General features: G+C 37.6%; 1 protein-coding gene across 2 annotated transcripts in view; it reads right to left on the bottom strand.

Moving 5' to 3' along the window:
• Positions 1–23,083, bottom strand: part of LOC140741449 (neurabin-2-like) — a 239,768-nt gene extending 216,685 nt beyond the window's left edge. For both annotated transcript variants that reach the window (XM_073071657.1, XM_073071656.1), the window contains exons 1-2: positions 22,961–23,083; positions 15,220–16,888 (exon numbers count right to left, since the gene is read on the bottom strand). In XM_073071657.1, the coding sequence (XP_072927758.1) occupies positions 15,220–16,749 (1,530 nt within the window). In that variant the 5' untranslated portion in view covers positions 16,750–16,888; positions 22,961–23,083. The remainder of the gene's footprint in view (positions 1–15,219; positions 16,889–22,960) is intronic.
• Between the last annotated feature and the right edge of the window lie 962 nt (positions 23,084–24,045).

The following is a 24,045-nucleotide window of genomic DNA, read 5'->3' as shown; positions in this document are numbered from 1 at the left end:
AGTTACTAATTCTCCACCTCCTACTAGGTATCAACACCATTCTCCCATCAAACAAAGCTAAATATCAACACAATTTCCTGTTCAAGACAAGAAAATATTTTGACAAAGAGCCGGCTGCAACAACAAAATTTTCCTTTCTTAAGTGGAGAATTCACCATTCACCTCACTAAAATCCATTGATGACCCATAATACATAAGAAAGTTGCAATTGTTACTGACAAAATATAGCTGAAGTATTGCTACATCCATTCTGTGGGGTGATTATTCGGTACAATAGTTTTAAGTAGATAACTGCACCATAATGTATATGAAGGATGTAAGTAATAAAGTCAATTCAAATGAATAATCTTTCTGTTGAATCCACCATACGAGAACTCTGATGATCTGTTCATTAAACATAGTTGATGAAACTTTTCAGTAATTGTATTTGAAATTACAGGAAAGTCCATGAAAGATTCAGAACTGAAAACGGTTTTTGAATACACTCTATCCTCGTTTTATGCGGGGGGTACATTCCTAGCAGTCGATGCATAATGTGAATAATTATTTAAATGAAGAAAATAGGGATGCATTCTGGAGGGCTTCCTAAATGTTTTATCTGTAATTTATTCACATTTTCATACCAATACAACACAAAAACAGTACCAAAGGCAACATTCGTATTATATTTCATCAATTTAAGGTAATATTCAAAGTCATAAATCATAGAAAGTTAACATACCAGGGTGTACAGTACTCACCAACAGTGGCAGGTGTGTTCGCTCTGGGAGATGAGTGGTTGTTATGGTGTCGGGCAGCTTTACACGGATGAGGTGGATGGTTGTGTGTCGTCAGGATCATCAAGGGGTGAAGGAAGACTCACAGGGCTCTCAGTACTGCCAGCAGCAGGAGATGACACCAGTTTGAAGAAAGCGGTGAGGGTTGTTTGCCTGGCAGCATTTTGTTTTTCAGCATAAATTCGCTTGTAGGGATTAAGGCTTGACTGCAGGGAACGACGGAAATGCTAACTCCATTCTAAACTTGGGTCCATGTCCATCGCCATTTGTGCCAACTGTTCCACAGCCTTAAAAAAATTCTGCCAGTTGCTTCACCGTAAAATCCTTCACCTGCAACTCGACACTTTCCTCTTCATTGTTATCACCTTCAGTCTGAGTTAAACACAGAAGGTCATCAACACTTGATTCTTTATCATGAGAATCCAGGAGTTCTACCACGTGAGCAGTCTCGAGATCTGAGAATCCTTCCCCACCAATTTTACAGCTCAGGCCACACAATCCTGGACAGCTGCAGTGAAGGCAGGAAACTCCTTGAGGGTGTGCATACCCTCTGCTGCTCGGCTTATGGCCCAGGACTGGATATCGGACGCTTAGGAGGCATAGTTAAATATTTCAAGCACAAAATCACTGCACCGTAGGTAAAAACAACAAAAGTTTCAGAGTGCAAGATCGCACATCCACACATTGCCAAAACCAACACGAGACTGGTGGGAGTGAGACCGTGAGGCATGCGCACGTGACTTGTGTTGGCGGGAAAGCAGTGCTCCTCGCATAACAGTGAGTTTTGGGCGCATAGAAGGAGACGTTAGTAGAAATAGGTTCCTCGCATAACTGTGAATCCGCATTGTCTGAAGATGCATATAACGAGGATTACACATTACTTAGACAGATTTTGATCAATGTACAGACAAGGTCCTGAAAACAATCCAGAATCTTCACACTCATTCTGTAAATAGAGATCAGTCAAGTGGGGTCATAGTGTGCTAGTACCTACTATTTCATACACTGGTAGTAGCTAATACTTTGACAGAAAGGACTTTGCCTCAGCTTGAAACCAAGCACAGAAGTCTTATCAGATTGAACGAAGTAACTGCAGCAAGTTTTGTTTGCCAATCTTGAAACACCAGTAAACAAATACAAGATTTGGCAAAATTGTAGGAATAAGCTACCAAAAAAATTCCTCTCCAAATGGTTTCAGGTATGCAAATAATTCCACATGAAATAAAAACAAGAAGCAAACATATTCAACTTTTATCTCTCAGTAGATCTTAGTGCCCAGCTTTGCACTGAAACTCAAATGATATAATAATAGTCATTAAGTGCTTAGTAAAAAGAAAAAGGCACTCTAATATTCCACGCTTTGGCTCTGACTCTAAACAGGCGTTTGAAGATAATGCAGGAGCACAAAGTCCCCAAGCAGTGCAAATAAAAGGGCCAACTTCAGGGCACAGGCCCTTCCCAGAGTTTATTCAACTGAAGAATTATAGATGTGATGATCAAAAGGGAAACACAGTTCAGTACAAGGAAATATTCTAACAGTGAAATTATTAAAATGCACGCAAATGATTCACAACGTTCAGTGCCACAAAGACTCAGATGAATTCTAACAAAGGAACCATCAAACCAAGACACAAGAGAGAACTATTATTAAAGTGAGCAATAGTTTTCTCTCATATGTATGAATGAGGCATTGTGCAAGACACAAATACTGAACAGCTTTTGGTTCCTACCTATGCAAAAAGGCCTTGCCGAGAGCACACATGCAGCACTAACAGCTCCATTTATTTATAACACTGCATGTTCCACCTAATAATGGAGCATACTGTTCCCTTTGTGCAACACAAACCTGACTGGCAGTGGGTAGGATATCCCAGTGCATCAACAAAAGGACAGGCATTTGACTATGTTTGATCTTTATCTTGACAATCAGGCAATATTTTATTATTTACAGCTATAATTTACTCAAGAACTAAAGTTAGTTGTTTAATTAGCAAAGCTACCAGATGCATAGTGCAGAAGGTGAATACAAGAAAGAATTTACCAAGTGAAGCTCTCCTTGTTTATTACCAAATTATGCCCAAGCTAAAAGTTGACATGTGATGGTAGGTGTTGTGCAACCTTAATACCACTTAATATACATAACTGTCATAATATATTTTATGTGCAAAGAATTTTGAAATAAGAAAATCAGACCATAAGACCCATTGAGTCTGCTCCACTTTTCAATCATGGCTGATTTATTTTCCTCTCAAAAGATTCATTTTCTTGCAGGCATTCACAGTAACTACAAAGAACTACATAGAATCAATGAAAAGCCACACACAAAGATGGACAAACAGCCAATGTGCAAAAGACAACAAACTGTGAAAATACAAAACAAGAGAAAAAAAAACTGAATTGTAATAAATAAATAAGCAATAAGTAAAGAGAACATGAGTTGTAGAGTCCTTGAAAATGAGTCCAGAGGTTGTGGAATCAGTTCAGTGTTGGGTTAAGTGAAGTTATCCCCTCTGGTTGAAGAACCTGATGGTTGAGGGGAAATAACTGTTCCTAAACCTGGTAGTGTGATACCCGAGGTTCCTGTATATCCTTCCTGACAGCAGCAAATCTGGACCCTCTCCAATGCCAGAAGATCCTTTCTTAGATACAGGGCCCAAAACTGCTCACAATACTTCACATGCAGTCTAATCCATGTCTTATAAAGTCTCAACGTTACATCTTCACTTTTATATTTAGTCCATTCGAATTGAAGGCCGACTCAACCTGCAACTTAACCTTTAGGGAATCCTGCGCTAGGACTCCCAAGCCCCTTTGCACCTCTGATTTCAGAATTCACTCCCTATATGTAAAATAGTCTGCCTTTCTTCCTTCTAATGAAGTTCATGACCATACACTTCCTGACACGGTATTCTTTCTTTGCCCATTCTCTTAATCTGTCCAAGTCGTTCTACAGACTCCCTTCCACCTACTTTTGCATCATCTGCAAACGTGGCCACAAAGCCATCAATTCCATCATCCAGATCATTGACATGTAATGTGAAAAGTAGCGGACTCAACACCGACCCCTGCGGAACACCACCAGTCACAAGCAGCCAACCAGAAATGTCCCCCTGTATTTCCATTCTCTACCTCCTGTCAGTCAGCCAATATTCTGTCCGTGTTACTATCTTTCCTGCAATACCATGGACTCTTGTACAGTATTTCATGTGTGGCACCTTATCAAAGGCCTTTTGAAAATCCAAGTAAATAACATCTGCTGACTCTCCTTTGTCTATCCTGCCTGTTATTTCTTCAAAGAGTTCCAACAGATTTGTCAGGTGAGATTTTCTCTTAAGGAAATCATACTGACCTTAGACTATTTTACCATGTGCTTCCAAGTACCCCAAATCTCATCCTTGATCATCATTGCCTATTATTTATGACATTATTGCTTTAATCACAAGGATAATGATAACAATGGGCTTTTTAAAATTCACTGAAATTCAAAAAAATAGGTACTTCTGGCAAGAGTTGCATTTATCCTCAGTTAAGTAAGTTTTCTGGGCTCTAGTGTTAAAAAAAGTAGCTGTGATTCACAAATAAAAGTTCTCAACTAAATTGGTCAAAATCTCTGGTTGTTATATCGATTTATGTGAACAAAGGGCTGAGGGCTGAATACTTTTAAAAGGCACTGTAGGCATCACATGCAGACAGATGGGATTTCTTTAATTTGGCATCCTGGCCAGCACAGATAACATGTACTGAAGGGCCTGTTCCTGTGCTATACTACTTTATGTTCTTACCAACCCATAAATGTCTGCTTCTTATGATTTTCTGCCAATATTCTCCTAAGAGATTTGAAGGAGTGCTTTAGAAACCTTTGTAAGTTTGGAATTCTACATCAAATCAAACATAAGACAGCATATTCCACCACGTGGACTACACACAACCAATTCCTAGAGCAATCTACTAAAAATAGTCAAAAGATGGAAACATCACATGTAGATCATCACAAAAATGACATTTAATTATCATGCTTCATTTTTCTAATTATAGAAATAATATAATTTCTAATTATAGATGTCATAAGAGTGCACACAATTCAAATGAAAATGAACTAAAGCCATTTTTTTGTATTAAAAACTAAATTACTCCAAACATTTTAATTGAGGAGCATAAATAACATAGCAGAGTAGGAACTTAAGGCTTCTGAAATCATTACATAATTGGAGCTGTGGTTTAGAATTGCGAGCAACATGTAGAGCTCAGTAGTCCAGACTACAAACCCATCACAGAACTCAATTTATGTGATGAGTGACCTTCGAATAATTTGCAAAATAGCCACCACTGTTCAAATTTTACTAACATAAGCACAAGCTACAAAGAATGTGTCATAAAAATGCTTTCTGTGCCAAAATAGCAATTTTATGAATTTGTGAAGATCACATGTCAAAGTGTAATTGAAATTCAAGGTCGCCTGAAACATTCACCATTGCTACTGAACTTCAATTAAGATGTCATGTAAATTAGTATTACCTCAAAATACTAGTCTATCGGATGACTCTGAGCAATTCCCTAGGTCAAATTATTAAAGGAAAGGAAATTACAGTCACTCTTCTACCACAATATGATAGATAGATAGATAGATAGATACTTTATTCATCCCCATGGGGAAATTCAACTTTTTTTCCAATGTCCCATACACTTGTTGTAGCAAAACTAATTACATACAATACTTAACTCAGTAAAAAAATATGATATGCATCTAAATCACCGTCTCAAAAAGCATTAATAATAGCTTTTAAAAAGTTCTTAAGTCCTGGCGGTAGAATTGTAAAGCCTAATGGCATTGGGGAGTAAAGTTTGTGCATTTTGTCTGGCTGCAAAATGCACAAACTTTGGGAGATACAACAAACACCAAGGCTGCTTCACCAGAAGGGCAAAGTAAACAAGTGTCACCTGTGGCTTAGTGGGTAGCTCTTTCACTTCTGAATTGGAAATTTGTGGATTTGGTCCATTCTAGGCAAATGAATCAGGGATTTACGCTTCAATACCGGCTGACCAAGTCTTGCATTGTTGGAGGTCCTGTCTTTCCAATGACAGCCATCTGCTCAACCAAGTAGATGTACATATTTCAAAAATCAGAGGACTTATTTCCCACTGTCTTTGACAATATTCATTCCACAATCAGCATCCCCAAACAAAATGTTTACTTGATGATAAACACATTGCAGAGAGCAAGCTTCTACAAAGAGCCAGGTGGCTGGCACATTTTGAAAGCCAAAATGATACAGATAATGGACATCTAAAATAAAAATAGAAAATGCCACAAGTACACAGCAGGTCCTGTGACTTCTAAGAAAGGAGAAACATAGTTAGCAGATCAGGTCAAAGGCTGTTGGACCTGAAACATTAACTCAATTTCTCTTTTCTCCATTACTGTCTGATCTCCTGGGTCCTTCCAGCATTAGTTGTACTGTATTTATTTCAAGCTGTGACATTTTGGGCCCTACAATAGTGGGTACAATTAAGTATTGAACATATGCCCTGAAGTTCTCAAAAAACTGCTATAGGTCTGCCTTTCCTTTTTTTTTGATCACGGGATGATATATTACAATTACAAAACTAGGCCTTCTGTTCTTTTTATTGCCGAAACACATAAGGTGAGGATGAAGCCAGACTGAGTTGCAGCTCCTCCCAATCAAACTGCTCTGACTTGCTGAGCTAGTGAATGAAAGCAGTGTAATCAGTCAGCTGTGGACCAGTGTCCAGCAAGTATAACAACAACCTCTACAGCCAAAGTAGAATAATGTTTTATAACCTCCCTTCACTCCTCCAACAAGGAGTTTCTACAGAAAAATCCTGTGCTTCACACTCACCCCAACTACTTTCAGCACTTGCTACTGAGTGGGTAACTCAAAAAACAGCTTCCCATAGACAGGCAGGTGTACTGTTAAACTAACCAACCAAACACACACCCGCAAATATTTAGAAGTCTTGTAAGCTGCCTGCAAAATGTCACTGTGTATTGCTAGCTCCATCTTGATTTATTTCACCTGATGATGTATCTTCAATCACTACTAGAGCTCGAAAGGCACCTGAAATTTACTGAGCCAAAACACTTACAGAATCAAGCACCAAACTCATATTTATCCTTTCGCTGCCACTTCACAAGTCATCCTAAAGATCTATAATTGCTCTGTCTCTCCAACCCAACTCCCCTGGGTTTTTACCCTACAAAGATGCCCTGCATTTTAGCTCAAGTAGACATCAAACTGTGAACATCACGGTTTCATTTCGAGCAGAAGACTACTTTAAGGCAAGTACATTCCGATTTGCAAAGCATCAAGACCATGCAATATACATGATGAAAAATGTTTACATCCCTAAATGCACAGAGATCTGATTTACTGAGCAACACACACAAAATGCTGGAGGAACTCAGCAAGTAGCATCAGCAGGACCTTCAAAGGGTTTTGGCCCGAAATGTCAACTATACTTTTTTCCCCCCACAGATGCTGCCTGGCCTGCTGAGTTCCTCCAGCGTTTTGTGTGTGTTGCTCAGATTTCCAGCACCTGCAGATTTTCTCTTGTTTGAGATCTGATTTACTGGTGAGTTATTACATTGTGCATTATGCTACTCCTGGTCTTTAAAAAAAAAACTCCACAAAGAGTACTAGGTAAGAACTGCAGCAAAATGTCTGTGGTATCTTTAAGTGATAAATGATTACTTTCCATCACCTTACCATGTGTGTCATGTTTAAAAATATATAAAGTAATATTTACATCTTATTGTTTATCTGCACTGCACTTTCTCTGTAGCTGTTATGCTTTATTCTGCATTATTACTGTTTTACATTCAATGACCTGAACTGTATGGACAGTATGCAAAAAAAGCCTTTCACTGTGTCTTGGTACATGTGACAAAATAAATTTATTCTATTGGCAGATGACTGGAACTATCATTCATTTCAACTATTCCACTAAAAATACAAGCCAAACCCTAAAAGTCATCAATGCAACACAGCAGTGAAATATGTTGAACTAGAGACAGCCATATCGCTTTAAAGTGCATATAATCAACTAGTAACTAAGATAAAATCTTTGCCAAATAATGTCTAAACTTGAATTTACTGAACACCACTTAAGTAGCTACAATTCATACAGAACTGCAATTGGACTTAAGACAGAAGAGCAATGTGGAATACCTCAGCTGTCACTATCTTGCTAAATCGACTCAGCTCAGAGTTCTGCTGCTGACTCAGTTATTACAAAACTCATGTTAATATTCAGTGATTCATTTTGACTGCACAGTTTCTGCTTCTTCGATATTGACTTTTATTGTTCTCCATGCCCAGTACAAGACATACAGGCCAATAATTCCAGCAGGATCTTCAATCTATTTCTGTGGTCACATCAGAAAGAACAATGTCCTCTTTGCTTTATTTGATTACAGAACATTTTTAATATATTAAGAAATAACCTATTTTGGACTGTACTCTTCTTCCCTAAATAGTTACTACCAACTGCAGCTGAATTGCTTACTTGGATATCTGATGATATTTCAATGTTGCGATCAAAAAAAATTATCTTTCATAAGTTAATACACTGAAGCATAGTTGTTAATTTATAAGTTCTTCCCAAACCAATAACACTAATTTTATAGCCAAGAATAAAATTCACACATGAAGATTCTCTAAATCAGCAAAGCATAATCCGAGGAATAACATCATTTGGCTTGGCAATAGAAAACTGGAGCTTCACTGGGAGAGAAGTGCCCAGCTGGTCTCTTCCAACATTTGTAAAAGTAGAGAATATGTTGTCACCCACAACCTGGAGGCACAATATTCCAAGTAGAACTTCTGTAAATTGTCTCTTTACTCGAAGGATGGATGCAATGGTTTTTTTTTTTACTTACCACAAATTGGGCAAATTATTCTAAAATTAATAATCCATCTTCCACAGATTTATCAAGCTTTAGTGAACCACTCTGTTAGCCACTTCATGTGCATGAGCCAATTTATTTTAAACTGAGTAAGATATCCAATGAGATAGACAAGACTTATACAACCTTACCAAGCACATGCCCACAAACATCAACAATAATTCCTCAGCTCATACTCAGTAACCTATCTGAATTTTGAACTCTTTCCATTTCTCTGTGAATGCTTAAATAATTCAATGTTCATATGTCTCATTAATCAATGCATGTGTCACATTTGTATTGCTTCCACATCGATTGTAACAAGTGGCATATCAATCTAAAATTTATGGAAAGGACAAAAATATTTGCAATAATATAAAGTCATTCAGCATTTCTATAAAGTGTTTGTTAACAATTAGGCATATTTGGAGTGTTGCTGAAGCTTTGACATTGGAAAACACCAAAAATTCGATGAGGGATAGCCCCAATACCAGAAGTGAAATAATGACCAGATATTCTTCTTTTAGTGATGTTGGGTGAGGAATAACCCTCAGTTCTTCTTCATGGTAGTGACTAAGTTATTTAGCTAGTATCCAAAAGCTTAGATTAATGATCCAAAGATGAGGTCAGATCCCAGTATGCATACATCTTGTTCATCAAGATCCCCATCTCTTTTCCTTATCATTGTTTCATGAAGTTGTCAGTGACACTAACATTCAATGGAACCATGATCAAAATATGGAGAATAATAAGTTCTTATGGAATTTATGAATTATGTAAATTGCTATTAACCTGTAATAGGATATCCTGATGTCTTGTTGGAAATTGTGCTCTCACAGGATAAGCCTAGAGATTTGACATGTAAGCCATTCACTCACAGTCTAATGCTGCATGATCGACAGATTTACTTACTGACACTACCATGAGTTTTCTCCGTTAACCTTCTGCACACTCAAACAACCAAATTGCCCACTTGAGCACAGTGGTTTCTTTAAGGTAACTGAAGCTTAAAAATTAATTTAGAACAGAGATCTCTTGCAGACAATTCAGTTGGTAGATCATTGCTGGGAAATTTTCCAGGTGCAACAGCAGACAAATATTTATCCCTTCAGTACACTCCTGCTCTATATCAGCAGTTCGAATTAGACACTGACAATATTCTACCCTCATGTGGTTATGTTACTTTTGCAAGACTGAAGTCATCATCTTAGGCCCAAAGTCCTAAGGCATTAGTTCTAAAACCGTCCCCCCCAATTTGCCCCAACCCTGACCACAAAGGAAAACAGACCATCTTCTTCCTTGGTATCCATCAGCACCAAAGTTGTGCTTCTGTTCTTATATCAATTCCACCAAAAAACATCCCGTTTCTTCCATTGTAATAATGATCTTTGCACCTCCCTCTACCGTGCTTTTGTTCCATCTCAAATTGGTGACTCCAGTGCTCTCTAGCTAGTCTCCCACCGTTCCATCCTTCATAAACTTATCTACCACTCTGCTGCAGCTCACACCAGGTATTGCTCAGTTTTTGTCCCTTTGGTCATTACCGACATTAGCTCGCAATCTGCCAATGCCACAAGTCCATTCATCACCTCACTCTCTATGGTGTCATCCAATCAATGTGTCTGCTACTCAAGTTACTAACACATCTCTTGTTCCTTTTTCCCGACCTTAGGGTCTGTGTCTTCAAACGTCCTGGCCCCAAAAGATTGGAAATCCTTCTTCAAGCACACTGCATCTCTCCTCGTCTTTATCCTACTTCACTGATGTGCTTTTTAATTCCTTTCTAACAGTTTCCTTCAATTATTTATGTCAATTTTGTTCAACAACACGCTTGTGATGTACTCCTGCATTACTTGTGCTCTACATGAGATTTTTCATTATATTCTTGAAAAATCACAGAATATTTTTGTGCATTCATCATGGGTATACTGTAAAAAAAAAATCACTAGTTAAGACATGCAAAGTCGCTCTATGAACAGAGCACATCTTTAATTATCAGGCTATTCCGGGGGAAATAGCCTTGATGTTTTAAATACAAAGTTTGTTGGGGCAGTTTTTTTAAGTTCTAAATAAAGCAGAAAAGAACTAATTACTGAGCATAAGTAACCTCACCAATCAAGTACCAATATTACTAGCCTAATGAGCAAGTGCAACAATCACCAGGTTAGATTACCACATTCAAATGACAGATGAAGTTTAGTTGGGAGATTGGTAGAAAATTACAGGTTAGATTTTAATTCTAGAAGCTGCATTTAAATGTCATCAAAGCAAGTATGTAAATCAGTGTCAACTTAGTACAAAGTGCTTGTGTGCAACCAATTATTTGTTCAACAAAAACATCATATACAAAAACAGATTTTCAGCTAGCCAAGGCTGGAGCTATTCAATAAATTCTATTTTCTGTTCTTTCCCCATAACATCATATGTTATTTTTCCCTTCAACCATTTCCATGAATGCTTCAAACAGTATATGTTTATACACAACTGAGGCCTATCCAGTGTGTTAGTAAAAGTTCAGCATCACTGCCTTAATCTTGTTTTTGAATGTATTTATTTTTCAGGATGTGGTATGGGTAGAAACGCCTGCATTCATTACCCATCACAAGTTGCCTTTGAGAAGGTGGTGGTGAGTCACTTTGTTGAACAGCTGCAGTCCTCCTGATGCTTCTGGGATTTACTCAAAACCATGTTGAAGGACTAGCAATGTATTGCCATGTAAGGATGGTATATGAATTGCAGAGGAACTTGGGGGTAGTGATGTTCTCATGCATCTGGTATCCTCGTCTTTCTTGGGAGATGCTGTTGGAATAGCCCAGGAGATTGACCGTAGTGCGTTTTGCAGATGATACACAGTGGATGCGCTAAATCTCAGTGAACCAGTCTTGTACAGAGTGAAGTCTTTGGAGTATCAAAAGGCAAGTCACTAGCTGCAAAATACCCAGCTTCTGATTTGAGCCATGGCATTTATATGAGTGATCCAGCTAAATTTCTTGTCAATGGTGGCCCACAAAATGTTGACAATGGGGGAAAATGGCAATGGCAGTGTCACTGAATGTTGAGAATAGATGTTCAGGCTCTTATCTTGTAGAGTGTTGTCATTGGCTGGCACTTCTTCAGTGCCATACCTGAATATGGTCAAGGTAAACCTGCACACAGGAATGGTCTGCTTTATTTTCTGAAGAGTTGCAAATGTGGTGCACACCTCACCATTTCCGACTTTATGATTGATGGAAGGTCAGTAATAATGGGGCTGAGTTTGGTTGATTCAGAGGAATTCCTATTGTGATATCCAGGAGCTGGAATAATTGATACTCAACTATCACAAACATCTTCCTTTGTTAGAGTATGACTCTGTTCACTGGAACTCTTTAACCTTAATGCCCATTGACTTCAGCATTTCCAAGACTCTTTGATACCCTTGGTCAAATACAACCTTGAGGTCTGTTCTTTCACTAAAAGAGCTTAATCTCAATTATTCAATGTTTTTAAAGCTTTCTTAACCTGACCTCTCACCTTCAAAGACATTTGTCCACACATCCCCTGCTCCTACAACCCCTTTGGTATTCCTACCTCAGAACTCTAGTGACACAGATTCAATCCTGACTTGCAGTGTTGGTTGCATGGAGATTGCAGATGGATTGTTTAGGGTTCCCTTTGGTTTTCCAGTTTCCTCACATACCATTCTTCTTAGTAGGTTAATTGGCCACTGTGCAGCTGAGTTGTTGGAGACCCAAGATGGAGTTGATGAGCATTTGAGGATAAATAGGTTAGAAGGAAATGAGTGTGGCATGGGATTGGCAGGATTGGTCTGAGCTCCATCATAGACTCAGTGAGCTGAGTGATCTCCTACATCATACGGGAGAAATGTAAGGGATGTTACACTGATTTGCATTGTCAACAGCTGGAGATTTGTGGCCAATCCAGGAGAAATGAAATAGCAGACAGACTATTCAAACACTCACCAGTAATCACACTACTACAAAAAAAAAAGACATAACATATGTAGCAAGCATGCCACAAGCAGGAACAACTTCCAGATATTGATGGGGGAGGGGTGGGGGAACAAGTACATGGGACAATGGAGCACCATCCTGTGGAGGATGAAAGCTAATGGTCAACTTAGTGGGACCCAAGTTACCCTCTCACCCAGGTCACCTGATCAGCAGCTGATGAGCTAAAATGGGGATACACAACAAGCAAATGAGGAAAGAGACAGATCATCCAACATCTTATGGTCTTCCCACATTTGACAGATAATAAAGGGGTCTTCATAATTTTTCAATTTCCATCTATTTCACCTCTCCTTAAGACTGTTACTAGGGGAGATGAGTCAGATGGATTTCCTAGTTTCTCTCAGCACTTTACAATTAGAATGAGAGGATATTTTATTACATCCTTCTGCTGCGCCCTGAACTTCATCGAGATTACACACCAAGGAAAAAGAGATAGTATGAATTAGAAAGCCAAATGGCCTCATCTCATGCTAAACCAATCTGTAATCCTATGTACTACAGTGACTCATCTGCAGACTTCAAAATTATACATTGGATACCTAAATGCAGGCCAATCATAACAACATACAGGATGATGTGTATGGCACTGTACATCTCCATCTGAAATGCACAATGCTTAACAACGTGTACACTCCTGCTACTACTGGTCTCTTTAATTCAATGAATTTTACTTTTTCTAACAGGTCTTGTGGTATTATGCTAATTACCTTTTCAAAACAAAACACACACATCAACATAAATATAAAGCAAAATATTAAAGATTTAAGAAAATCTTGCAACCAACTGCCTGCAGATAGCAGAAATAGCTTGCAATTATTTTTGTGCTATAAAATTATTAACATAGTTTACAATGAATTTACAAAAAATGGAAAAGGCTTTATTCACAAGTTCACCACATCCTGTCTATATACATAAATAACTACACTTCAAAAGAATTTCACTCCTCAGGGTACAGTTTACTGTATAAACATAAGTATTATTAGAAATTATATTTACACTTTGTGACAAAGGAATACACAATTCATTGCCTATTTACTGGTTTCACTGAAAGCATTACAGACAAAACATTACTTTATAAAGGTTGGGATCATGTTGCACAATTAGACAATACAAGGGGTGATACTGTGGGCAAACTCCAGTTAAGATGCAAGAGACAAAGTCTAGGATTATTTAAGAATAAATGGACGTTGTGATGAGAATGGGAAGGACACTGCCCATTTTTCTCCCAAAGTGGATAAGCCTGGATAACTTGAGTTTTTTTTCCCCAAATCATATCTACTCTTAGGTCATCTAAGTAAGAGTACAGCTACAGGAGACAGATCACTTTCTGTGAATTTTAAAATTAGTATTCTAACTAATTAAAAAATATCTGAAAGTTACCACTTTCTTTGTTCAGTAAATGTCCTGGTTAAAAGCTGCTAGTGGAAAATGTCTTTAAATTTAAATCCATTTCCTACTACATTAGAAACTGTTACACAGGAAGTCTTATTATGCCCCTTCCTGTTATATATGTAGGAACTTCTGTGGTGACCAGTTCAGAGTGATAAGAATAGTGAAACCGACAAACTTCATAGGTTCAATGTGCAATGTTCTCAGTACTATACAAGTCAGAAAATGGTTTGTACACAAAAATGCCCAGCTAAACCGGTGATATGTACAAAATAAAAAGCACATTTTTAAAAAAAATTCTGCAACTCTGGAAGATGTTTATTTCTAACTAACATCTAATGAAAGAAAATGTAACTCCAGGTTTCATTCACCATTAAATACCTAACATCAGATAACAGCATCCCTACAGATCATCTTAATCAGCAATACATAAACATCATGGAGTAATAATATACTCATGCAACAAAGAGTACATGCATAACGATATAGATTACTCTATGGATGAAAAATATTTTACCTCAATATTTCATTTGCCTTCTTCAAAACGCAGTACTGATTTAGTAATCAGTTAGGTATAAATAGTACCAGTTCCAATTTGTATAAACAGCTAAACTGATCCCACCCACCTACAGAAACACCAATGAATGCAGGTAACTAATTTCCATGGTGACAGGATACCTAGAGTTAACAGCATGTTATACTTACTGGTAAAATGTCATTCTCCTACTGTGCAATAGATTCAGGCTGCAGGATCATTCAAAATCTCAGCCGAACAGTTATTTGGATAATAAAAATAATTAAAGTGAATTCTGTAAAGTTCATATTATTAGAATTCAAGTTGTTCATAAAGTAAGCAACATGAGAAAAATTGTTTTCCAATAGATATGACTAAATCCACATATCATTTATTAAGCTTTTTAATTCTTAAATAATTATCAATACCAGAGAAAATAGTATACTAGTTGCAGAGCATCTAAAGATATTTCTCTTCATTCTCTTATTTTCCACTTAATACTTAGGGATACATTAATGATAATAACTATAGCAGTTGTAAATTTGTAAATCTCCTTCATTTATGCTATTTCATGACATGATTATATTTACAACCTGTGGCTAAATTTTCATTTATTGGACTTACTTTAATTGATGCTGTACTGAAGCGAATCTTCCTGTGTGGAACAGGCTCCTCTTCGTCAGATAGCCCAGTGATTTCTGAGTAGCCACTTTCAGGTTCAAATGCATCATCCTCATCGTCATCCAGACAACTTCCTTCTGATTCATCACCTACCCCACTAAAGGCGCTAATATCCACCATATCTGCCTCAGAGAAGTCTTCACCTTTTTTGCAATGGTCATCTCGATCAATGTCATTTTTAGCTTGTTCTCCATCTTCAAAGGAACCAGCTTTCGACGACAAAGACTCCTCCGCCTGATGTGTAATCCCCTCTGCAGATTCCAATGATGGAGGCTGCAAATTATCCAAGCATTCCTTAGGAAGATCTCTATTTTCTGAATTAACATCCAGGCCTGGTGCTGTGGTGCCAACCATCTGAGGCTCACAAGTCTCTGGAACAGCTCCTGCTGGCTGTAAGCCTCTGCCACTTTCAAGATCCTTAGGGGCAAGTTCTGAATCGTTTCCATCGTCTGTAGATTTAGATTCCTTCTCCAACTCTGCAGTGTCTTTCACATCCATTGGTCTAATTTTCCTCACCTCTTCATTTTTTTGTGACATTTGTGTGGACGCCACAGGCCTTGTTTCTTTCAGACTGTCCCCTTGTTTCACCAGTGATGCCAGCTTCTTGGCTAGATTACTGCTGGATGGAGATCCAATCAACAACTTATCCGTCTGTAGGTCCTCACTTTCTTTTCTGAGTTGGCTAGGGCCTGCAAGATCAAGGGAAAAGTCACCATCGCTGTTAGTCCCACTGTCTGTTTTAAGTGTATCCTGTTGGCTTTTAAGAACCACTTTTGATTTTTTCGGTAATGGTTTTGTGTTAAGTGAGGAGGTGCCATGCCTGATCACCTTGTCCAGGGCACCAGCCTTTTTCTGATGTGCACCACTCTCAAAAACTGCACTGAGCTGGCTCACTGTGGGTGAGATAGCTTCGGTCTCCAGGCTGTCTAGGGACTCGGTACTTCCATTGAATCGAACCACCACATCCAGCTTGCTGTCCTTGAGACCAGCCCTCTCCTTCTTCAGCAAGATTCTGTTGGAAAGGTTCTTCTCTTGGATGTTCTTCTCAAACATCTTTCTGGTCTCCTGAAGCTTGGAGAAAGGTCTCTCGCTCTTGGTGTCAAAACGGCTCACTCTCTCTGAGACACTGGTGCCAAGTTTCAACAGGGCACTGTGGTCCACGTTTTCATTGAGGCTGCTGGCTCTGGGCAGAGACAGGCGCACAGATCGCTCCTTGCCTTTGGCTGGGATGCCAGTCGCCTCGTTAGGGGTGGTACCCATCTTCTGCAGGAACATGTTCTTAATCCTGTGCACGTTAGAGCCGTATTTCTTGCCCCGGCTCTGCTTCTTGCTCTCGGCATCCTCGTCCGGCTTTTCTTCCCCGTTACTCGTCTGACTGGGGTTTTGCAGAGCCTGGATCTCCGCCTCGTAGGCATTGCGATGGGGAGAGGGACTCCGCAAGCTGGCTGCCGAGGATGCTTCAGTCTTCATCATGTTTAATTCAGAACTCTCCTTATCCAGATCTGCATAGTTTCCGAAAGCACGTTAAGAAAAAAAAATACACACTACAGCACAAGACTCAAGGTTTCATTCTGTCGAGCTCAAGAAGGCGACTTATCCTGTAGCTCTCCATCTGAAGAAAGGAAAATAAAGACTAAAATAAATCCCAGCAGTAAATCAGCAAATACACATCAAAGAATGCACGCCGTGTGGTGGATTGCAAACATGTAATCTGTTTGATTGCATCAGTTTGAGCACCAAATCCTGATCGCTTGATCTTTCTGCATTATCAACCAACTGTGGACCAACCGGGCTCTCCCTGGGTCCTAGGCTCCACTAAATGAAGTTAGAACGCTGTTTAACAATTTCAGGGCATCTATTGGCAACGCAGTCTCAGCCAATCAGTTAAGGTGGGGCAGGGCTGTGTAGCAGACAATGTCATTTTACTCAGTAAATTTGATCAGAAAATGGAGTCTGTTTAAAAGAAAACGGAAAGAGAATTTAAGTCTAAATTCACAGGAACTGCAGAAACTGACAAATATAAATTGGGTGCATAAAATTATTCCCAGGCATTTATTGCAGTGTGGGCACCAGGCTTGACAGAAAGGGGATTAATCCAATCTGAACTCTAGCTGGGGATGGCATTCAAATTCTATGCAGCTACATGCCCATAGTACTTGCATGTGTCAGTTCTTTTTGTTGATTTGAGCAGATATGTTTACCTCAAACCCACATTTTAAAAAAATAAGCATCAACATTTCAGCTTCTTAAATATTAACTTGGATTTGATATCTCAAGTTTACTAAAATGTACCTGAATTCATGCAAGACCCAAACTCTGAGCTGCATTATTATTTTGGCAAGCATATTCAACATCTTAGAAAAAGAAATAAAAACAATGACAGATTCTGGAATAAAAAAAGAAAATAAACTAGTATTTGTGAGATTTAATAACATTTTCAAATATTACATTGTATTCTGTACCCCTGTAGAAACTGCCTTTATTAGTTTAAAAGTTTATAGACAGTACGTTGTCATTAACTAGCTTGTCAGCACAGAGAACAATGCAAAATTTATACATTTGTATTATCTTAATTATTAATAATGGCACTCTTACAAATATCTAAAATTCACTGCTAAATACAAACTAAGAAGCAAAATATTGACTACAATATTCAGACTTCCTCATTAATGGGCACTTTGTCTACAAATGGGATTTTATACAATGTGGAACTCTAATCAACAATAATAATGGAAAAATAAATCTTTCAACTATGACTTTTTAAAAAGGAGGAAGTTTCTTATTTGGAACATGATAGATAAATAGAAGATATTTTAAAGAATTCTGAACTATACAGTTATTCTAATTGTACTTCCCTAAAGCAGATTCCTAATCTAAAGATGAACTTTAATGATTTTTCTGAAGTAACAATGAGCCCTCTATATTTTCTATAAAGTCCTAACCAAAAAAAAAAAGATGACACAATAGTGTAGCAGATATTGGAACATTTTACAGTGTCAGTAACCAGGGTTCTATTCCACCACTATCTGTAAGGAATTTGTACGTTATGGTATTCCTCTGAGTGCTCCGGTTTCCTCTCACATTCCAAAGACTTAGTGTTAGTAGGTTTTAGGTACGCTATGTTGGCTCTGGAAGCATGGTGACACTTGCAGGCTGCACATCCACAAACTGAGTTGGTCATTGACACAAACGACACATTTCACCATATGCTTCGATGTTGAAGTGACAAATAAAGTTATTCTTTAAATTACAGAGGCAAAGCTAAGCTACCTAATCCTTTCCCTGCTCTAGTTTATCAAGATCATGGCTGAACTACCTTGGCTATACTTTCCTGCGCTATCCATGATATCCCAATACTCCTCTGACATCCATAAATCTCTATATTGAATTCTTTCCATGATACACAATTCCAATATTTCACCACATGCCAAGGGAATAAATTTCTCCTCATCTCAGTTCTAAATGGTCTACCCCTTATTCTGAGACTGAAACTTTTGGTCGGAAATGCCTTAACAGAGGAGACCCCCCCCCCCCCATAATAACCCATGAACCATGTAATAATCTTGTAAGTTTCAATTAGATCACCCCATTCAACTAAATTCCAGAAAATGCAGCCCTAGTCTATTTTCAACCCTTCTCATAAACCAAGCTGCCCCTCCAGTAACCAATCTGGTGAACCTTTGTTGTATTCCCACTATGGCAAAAACATTCATTTTTAGTAAAGTAACCAAAGTGGTTGAGGTGTGGTCTCACCATGCCCCTAAATAAGTGCAATGAAAGGTCTTTACTCCAGTAGTTACATCCTCTGATAATAAAGGCCAATATTCTATTTGCCTTCCCAATTGGTCATTTCACCTGCATGCTAGCTTTCAGTGTGGATATATGATTTATGAATGTCTCCCTAGATGTAACCCTATAGATTAGAACCATTACGCATAAGTACCTTTTGAATATCAACATTTCACAATCTTTCACCATTTAAAACTACTCTGCTTTTTTTCTATTTTGTATACTGGAGCAGATGACATCACATTTTTCCACATTACATTCAATTACCCTGTTCTCACCCACTCCTAGCTTCCTGTAGCATCTTTCTATCCTCTCTGCTCACAATCTTACACTCCATGTAATCAACAAGACACATATATAACATTTGACCCCCCCCCCCCAGCCAAATTGTTGATATAGACTGAATAGCTGGAACTTAACATCCGCTAATCACAGCCTGTCAGCCTGAGAAAAGCAGATTTATTCCTGTGAATGGTCTCTGCTGTTAACCAGTTCTCCAACCATGCCAGTTATTATTCCCCATTCCACGTTAACCTTGCTTACCAATCTCACACTTCAATATATAGAAATCCTTCAGAAAAAGTCGCATTTACTCGCACTGTATACTTTCTATTAACTACATCCATTGGTATTCCCTTATCTAATCTTCTAGTCACATCCTCAAAGAACTCCAGCATGTTAATCAAACAGGATTCCCTTTTCTTAAGTCCTCACTGACTCCACTCAATCCCATTATTCTAAGTGATCTGCTATTACATATTTCAGCACTTTTGCCACTATATCAGCACAAGTCTACCAGGTCAGTAGCTCTCCACTTTCCTTCTCTCTTTTGTTAAATAGCGGGGTTACATTTGTTACCCTCAAATTCACATGGACCATTCCACAAAGTATCGAGTTTTGAAAGATGATAACCAATGCACCTACCATCTCTACAGCCATTTCTTTCAGAAGTTTGCGATGTAGGTCACTGGGTCCCTGGGGTTTATCAGGTTTTAATCTCATTAACTTCTTTTGTATTTTTCTCCTTGAATACTAAATTCCTTCTATTCCTTACTCTTGCCAGATATTTCATTCTCCTGTATTTTCTATCAGATGTTTTTTGTATCTAATTTCACGAAGACAAATGCAAAGTATTTATTTAATTTTTCTGCCATTTTCTTATTTCTCATGTCTCTGTAATGGACCCATATTGGTCTTTTCCTTTTTATGTCCAATGGAAGTTATTGTAGTTTTTCATTATCTCATGTTCTGAGAATTCTTTTAAAGGTGAACAGAGAATTGCTAAGACAAGGAATGCTAGAGATCAGTTGTAGAAACACACAGAAGAGAAAATTGAAGATCAGAAATGTATCTCAAAGTGCAATAAATTTTAACCAACTTGAAATTCCACAAAAGCTATATGCAGTGCTTAGTAATCATGTTCCCTTTTCTTGGTGTTTTTTTTTTTCAATCCTAGATGTCCTCCAAGTTATTTTAATATTTGTATGTCTACATTTAGCATGGAAATTATTTATGCAACCTTGTCATGACTGAGTCACTTCAATAGCACAATGGTATTTCATTTAAATATCACCTAGCTTCTTAACCTGCTTCAGAGATAATTCAGCTAGTTTTCTTGTCAAATTAGCATACCCATTACCATTTACAATAAAATATAAAATCTAATATGTGAAAATAAGAGCAAAATAAGCCACTTTAATAAAGATACTGATCTATATCTAAGGACTAAATAAATTAGTCATAACTGACTACAAACATGATTTTTCAATAAAATTTCAGATGACTTTAAAAAGAAACCAATTGCTGCTTCTGGCTGGAGATTGCATATTACTTAAATGACTTGGAATTATCAAACAGATTAAATGCCCTTTAATATAAACTGACAATATAAATGATCATTTAATACTGAAACTAAAAACAGAAAATGTTAGAAACACTTAATAGGTCAGGTAGCATCTGTGGAAAAATAAACAGAGTTAATGATTCAGGTAAGAAAACACTTCTTGGAAAGAAAACTTGGAAAGTAAGAAAACAAGTTAGTTATCTAACTAGACTTCTGAGAAAATAAATTTGTTTTTATGCTTTCCAGTTCTCATCAAAGGCTGTTAACCTGAAACATTAACTCTGTTTCTCCTTCCGTAAGTACTGCCTGATCTGCAGAATGTTCCTGCATTTTCTGTTAGTTTTTCAGCATTTTAGTGTCTCCAGTGTTCCCATTTTTAGTCTGGAACTGGATAGGCATACACTCTAAATAATCACTCAGAAACCATGGTACTTCTAGTTGCAACCTACAGAAGCTAATCTATAATTATCTATATTATAATCAAACCAGTGCTCAACTAATACCACTCCATCCTTATTGTATAAAGAAGGTCATTTACAATAAAATGCTGGAGAAACACACTTAGAATGCAATCCTATTTATTTTTGTTGCAGTATAGTGTTTCCTCTGAATGAATTAAAAATTTAGAAAAGGTTAATGCAAATTGAACCTCCTAATCTTGAAACTTCTATGATTGATAAATGTCATTAAAATCCATTCAAATTATTCTTGAGCTAATTTATATCTTAGCTGTAGCTTCATGAAAAGATGTTACAGGATCAGATGCCAATACACTCCATTCTTTCTACATTTCAAGTTTACCGGCCATTCACAAACAATTCCTAATTGTTCAATTGTTGCGGGAGACTAATTTTAATTGTTAAAGAATATGTCCAGCTATATGCAACTATCAAATCATACCATATATTAAACTTAATGAATGCTAATTCCTTACTACCTCCTTTCTCAACAGGCAACATTGGATACATTGTATGTGATATTAAAAATTATATGTTCACCACAAAGTATCCATTAAAATAATTAAAAGTGAATGAAATGTTAAGTCAGGGTCAACAAGTAGAAAATACTGTATTTTCTTTTGTACAGCTATAAGGGAATGAGTGGTTTATTGCAAATAAACCATTGGCATCACAACTTCAATGATCAAAAGTTACAGCTCCCACAATCCACTTTTTAAGCTGCCCCTTGGTGACATACATTCTCATGTCCTGAAGTGCCAAATGTAAAAGACCAAGAATGTAACCAGTTTTTATATATTGGTGTTTTTTTTATTTCGACGAGAGAGAAATGTTCAATCCTTTTCCAAATGATTGGTTTGCTGAGTCAAGTTACTTCTCCTGAATATTTGATTCGGGAGTATTGCATTTCGGTCGAATTATGAGGAAAAACTTCCATTTATATAGCCCCTTTCATGTGTTCAGGATACACCAAAGCCCAACTTTTAAAGTGTAGTCACCATTGCAGTGTAGTTAAACATGAATACACTCATGAATGTAATGTGCTAGGGGCTTTCATGTTCTGGCTCTCCTGGATCCCAATGTTTCAACCTATGGGGTCTTCTTCTACATAGATATAAATTGTCTATATACTCTAGAAGCATTGCCGCCTTCAATTGAAAATGAATATGCATTATAGTAAGAAATTAAAATAGATAACTATTAAAGTTTAAAAGACATTATGTATATCGAGCTACAATTTAATTATGCATATTTATTTAAGGCATCAATACACCCAACGTACATGCATTTTACATTAATTCCGGTATACATACATAAATGTCTGCACCGCACTGTTGCAAATGAAACCCTGTAGTCAGCGGCATTGAGATCCAGAAGAGAGCCACTACACAAAAGGCCTGACTCCGCTGCGTTTCCTACGTGTTATTTCCCATTTCCCTAATAGCTGTCATTTCAGCCCAAAACGTCGGATCCGGTAAGCGTTACAAACAGGAAACGTTTACATATTAGATTAGGTTTCTCTTTTCTTATATAAAAAAAGAACGCTTTGGTGTTGGTCTCATTCTGCAAATGCTCTGTTATTTCTGTGACTTACATAATCGCCCGTTTGCAGTTCTCCTCTCGGTTTTTGCAGTGCTGTTTCCGCGATGTGCCGCAGTACTGGGCTTTACCAGCCACACATGTCATACTGCCTTTAACCATCACAGCCACGCTGCAGGCGGAGCTTGTAAACAATACCCGAAAGTGACGTTGGTAGCGTCTTTGTGTGTTTTCTATTGCAAATTCCACTTATTTATTTTTAAACGGAAGCACTAAATATATGCTTAATTTTAATTAGCTCAATTCAAATATTATTAAGTGGTGCTGTCAAAAGAGAGGAATCTTGCTTTTTTTTGTGACAAGGTCGTGTCGTTTGCTTCAGAACCCCTGGCTGGTCCAGGAAAATAACGTTTTCCTTCGGCCAGGTAATGTTTTGTATGTCGGTTCCATCATTCAGCTGGAATGAATACAAAGATGTCACAGTGAAAAAGCTGTTCTATAAGCATCAATTTAATATTATAAACATTTCAACATCTAAAAGCCACTTCCGTTTTTGTCTTCCTCATTCCTTCCAACCTCCTACATTCATTCACTCTGAACAGAAATTTTTACCACATCTTAATGACCCGATCTACACCGCTTGCAAAAATCAACCTACTTTCTACCCAGTGCCTCCCAGTTCATTTTTTTTTGGAAGTGGAGCACATTAGAAAGATTTGACCTATGATTGGATGTACGCTCTCCAAGCGTTCTTTTTCAGCCAATGGAAGGCTAGGATTTTTGAGATTGGCATTTTCTCATCATGGTGACCAGGTCAAACTGCTGCATTTTTTGAACATAAAAATAACCAAATGAAATGCAATTTGGTCAAATAATCTGTTGTAATAGTTTATTAAATTGAATACAAATATGGTGTAGATCTGGTTATATAATTGTTTTCTTAAATGTATGCTGGGAGGTGCAAATTATACAGGTAGCTGGTAATATTAAAATAAACCATTAAAGGTGAATTCCTTCATAAGTATCACATGTTGCTCCATCAGTATGAAATTTTGTGCATTAGTATCAAACTTCCTTTCATTCTTGATTACTCTAAAATATTGAAGAAGTCAATGCATTTTTTTCCTTTCCCTGACTTAT

This window comes from Hemitrygon akajei, chromosome 18, assembly GCF_048418815.1.
Source record: "Hemitrygon akajei chromosome 18, sHemAka1.3, whole genome shotgun sequence".
NCBI lineage: Eukaryota > Metazoa > Chordata > Chondrichthyes > Myliobatiformes > Dasyatidae > Hemitrygon > Hemitrygon akajei.
The sequence above is the reverse complement of the archived record's forward strand: the minus strand, read 5'-3'. Positions and strand labels throughout refer to the sequence as shown.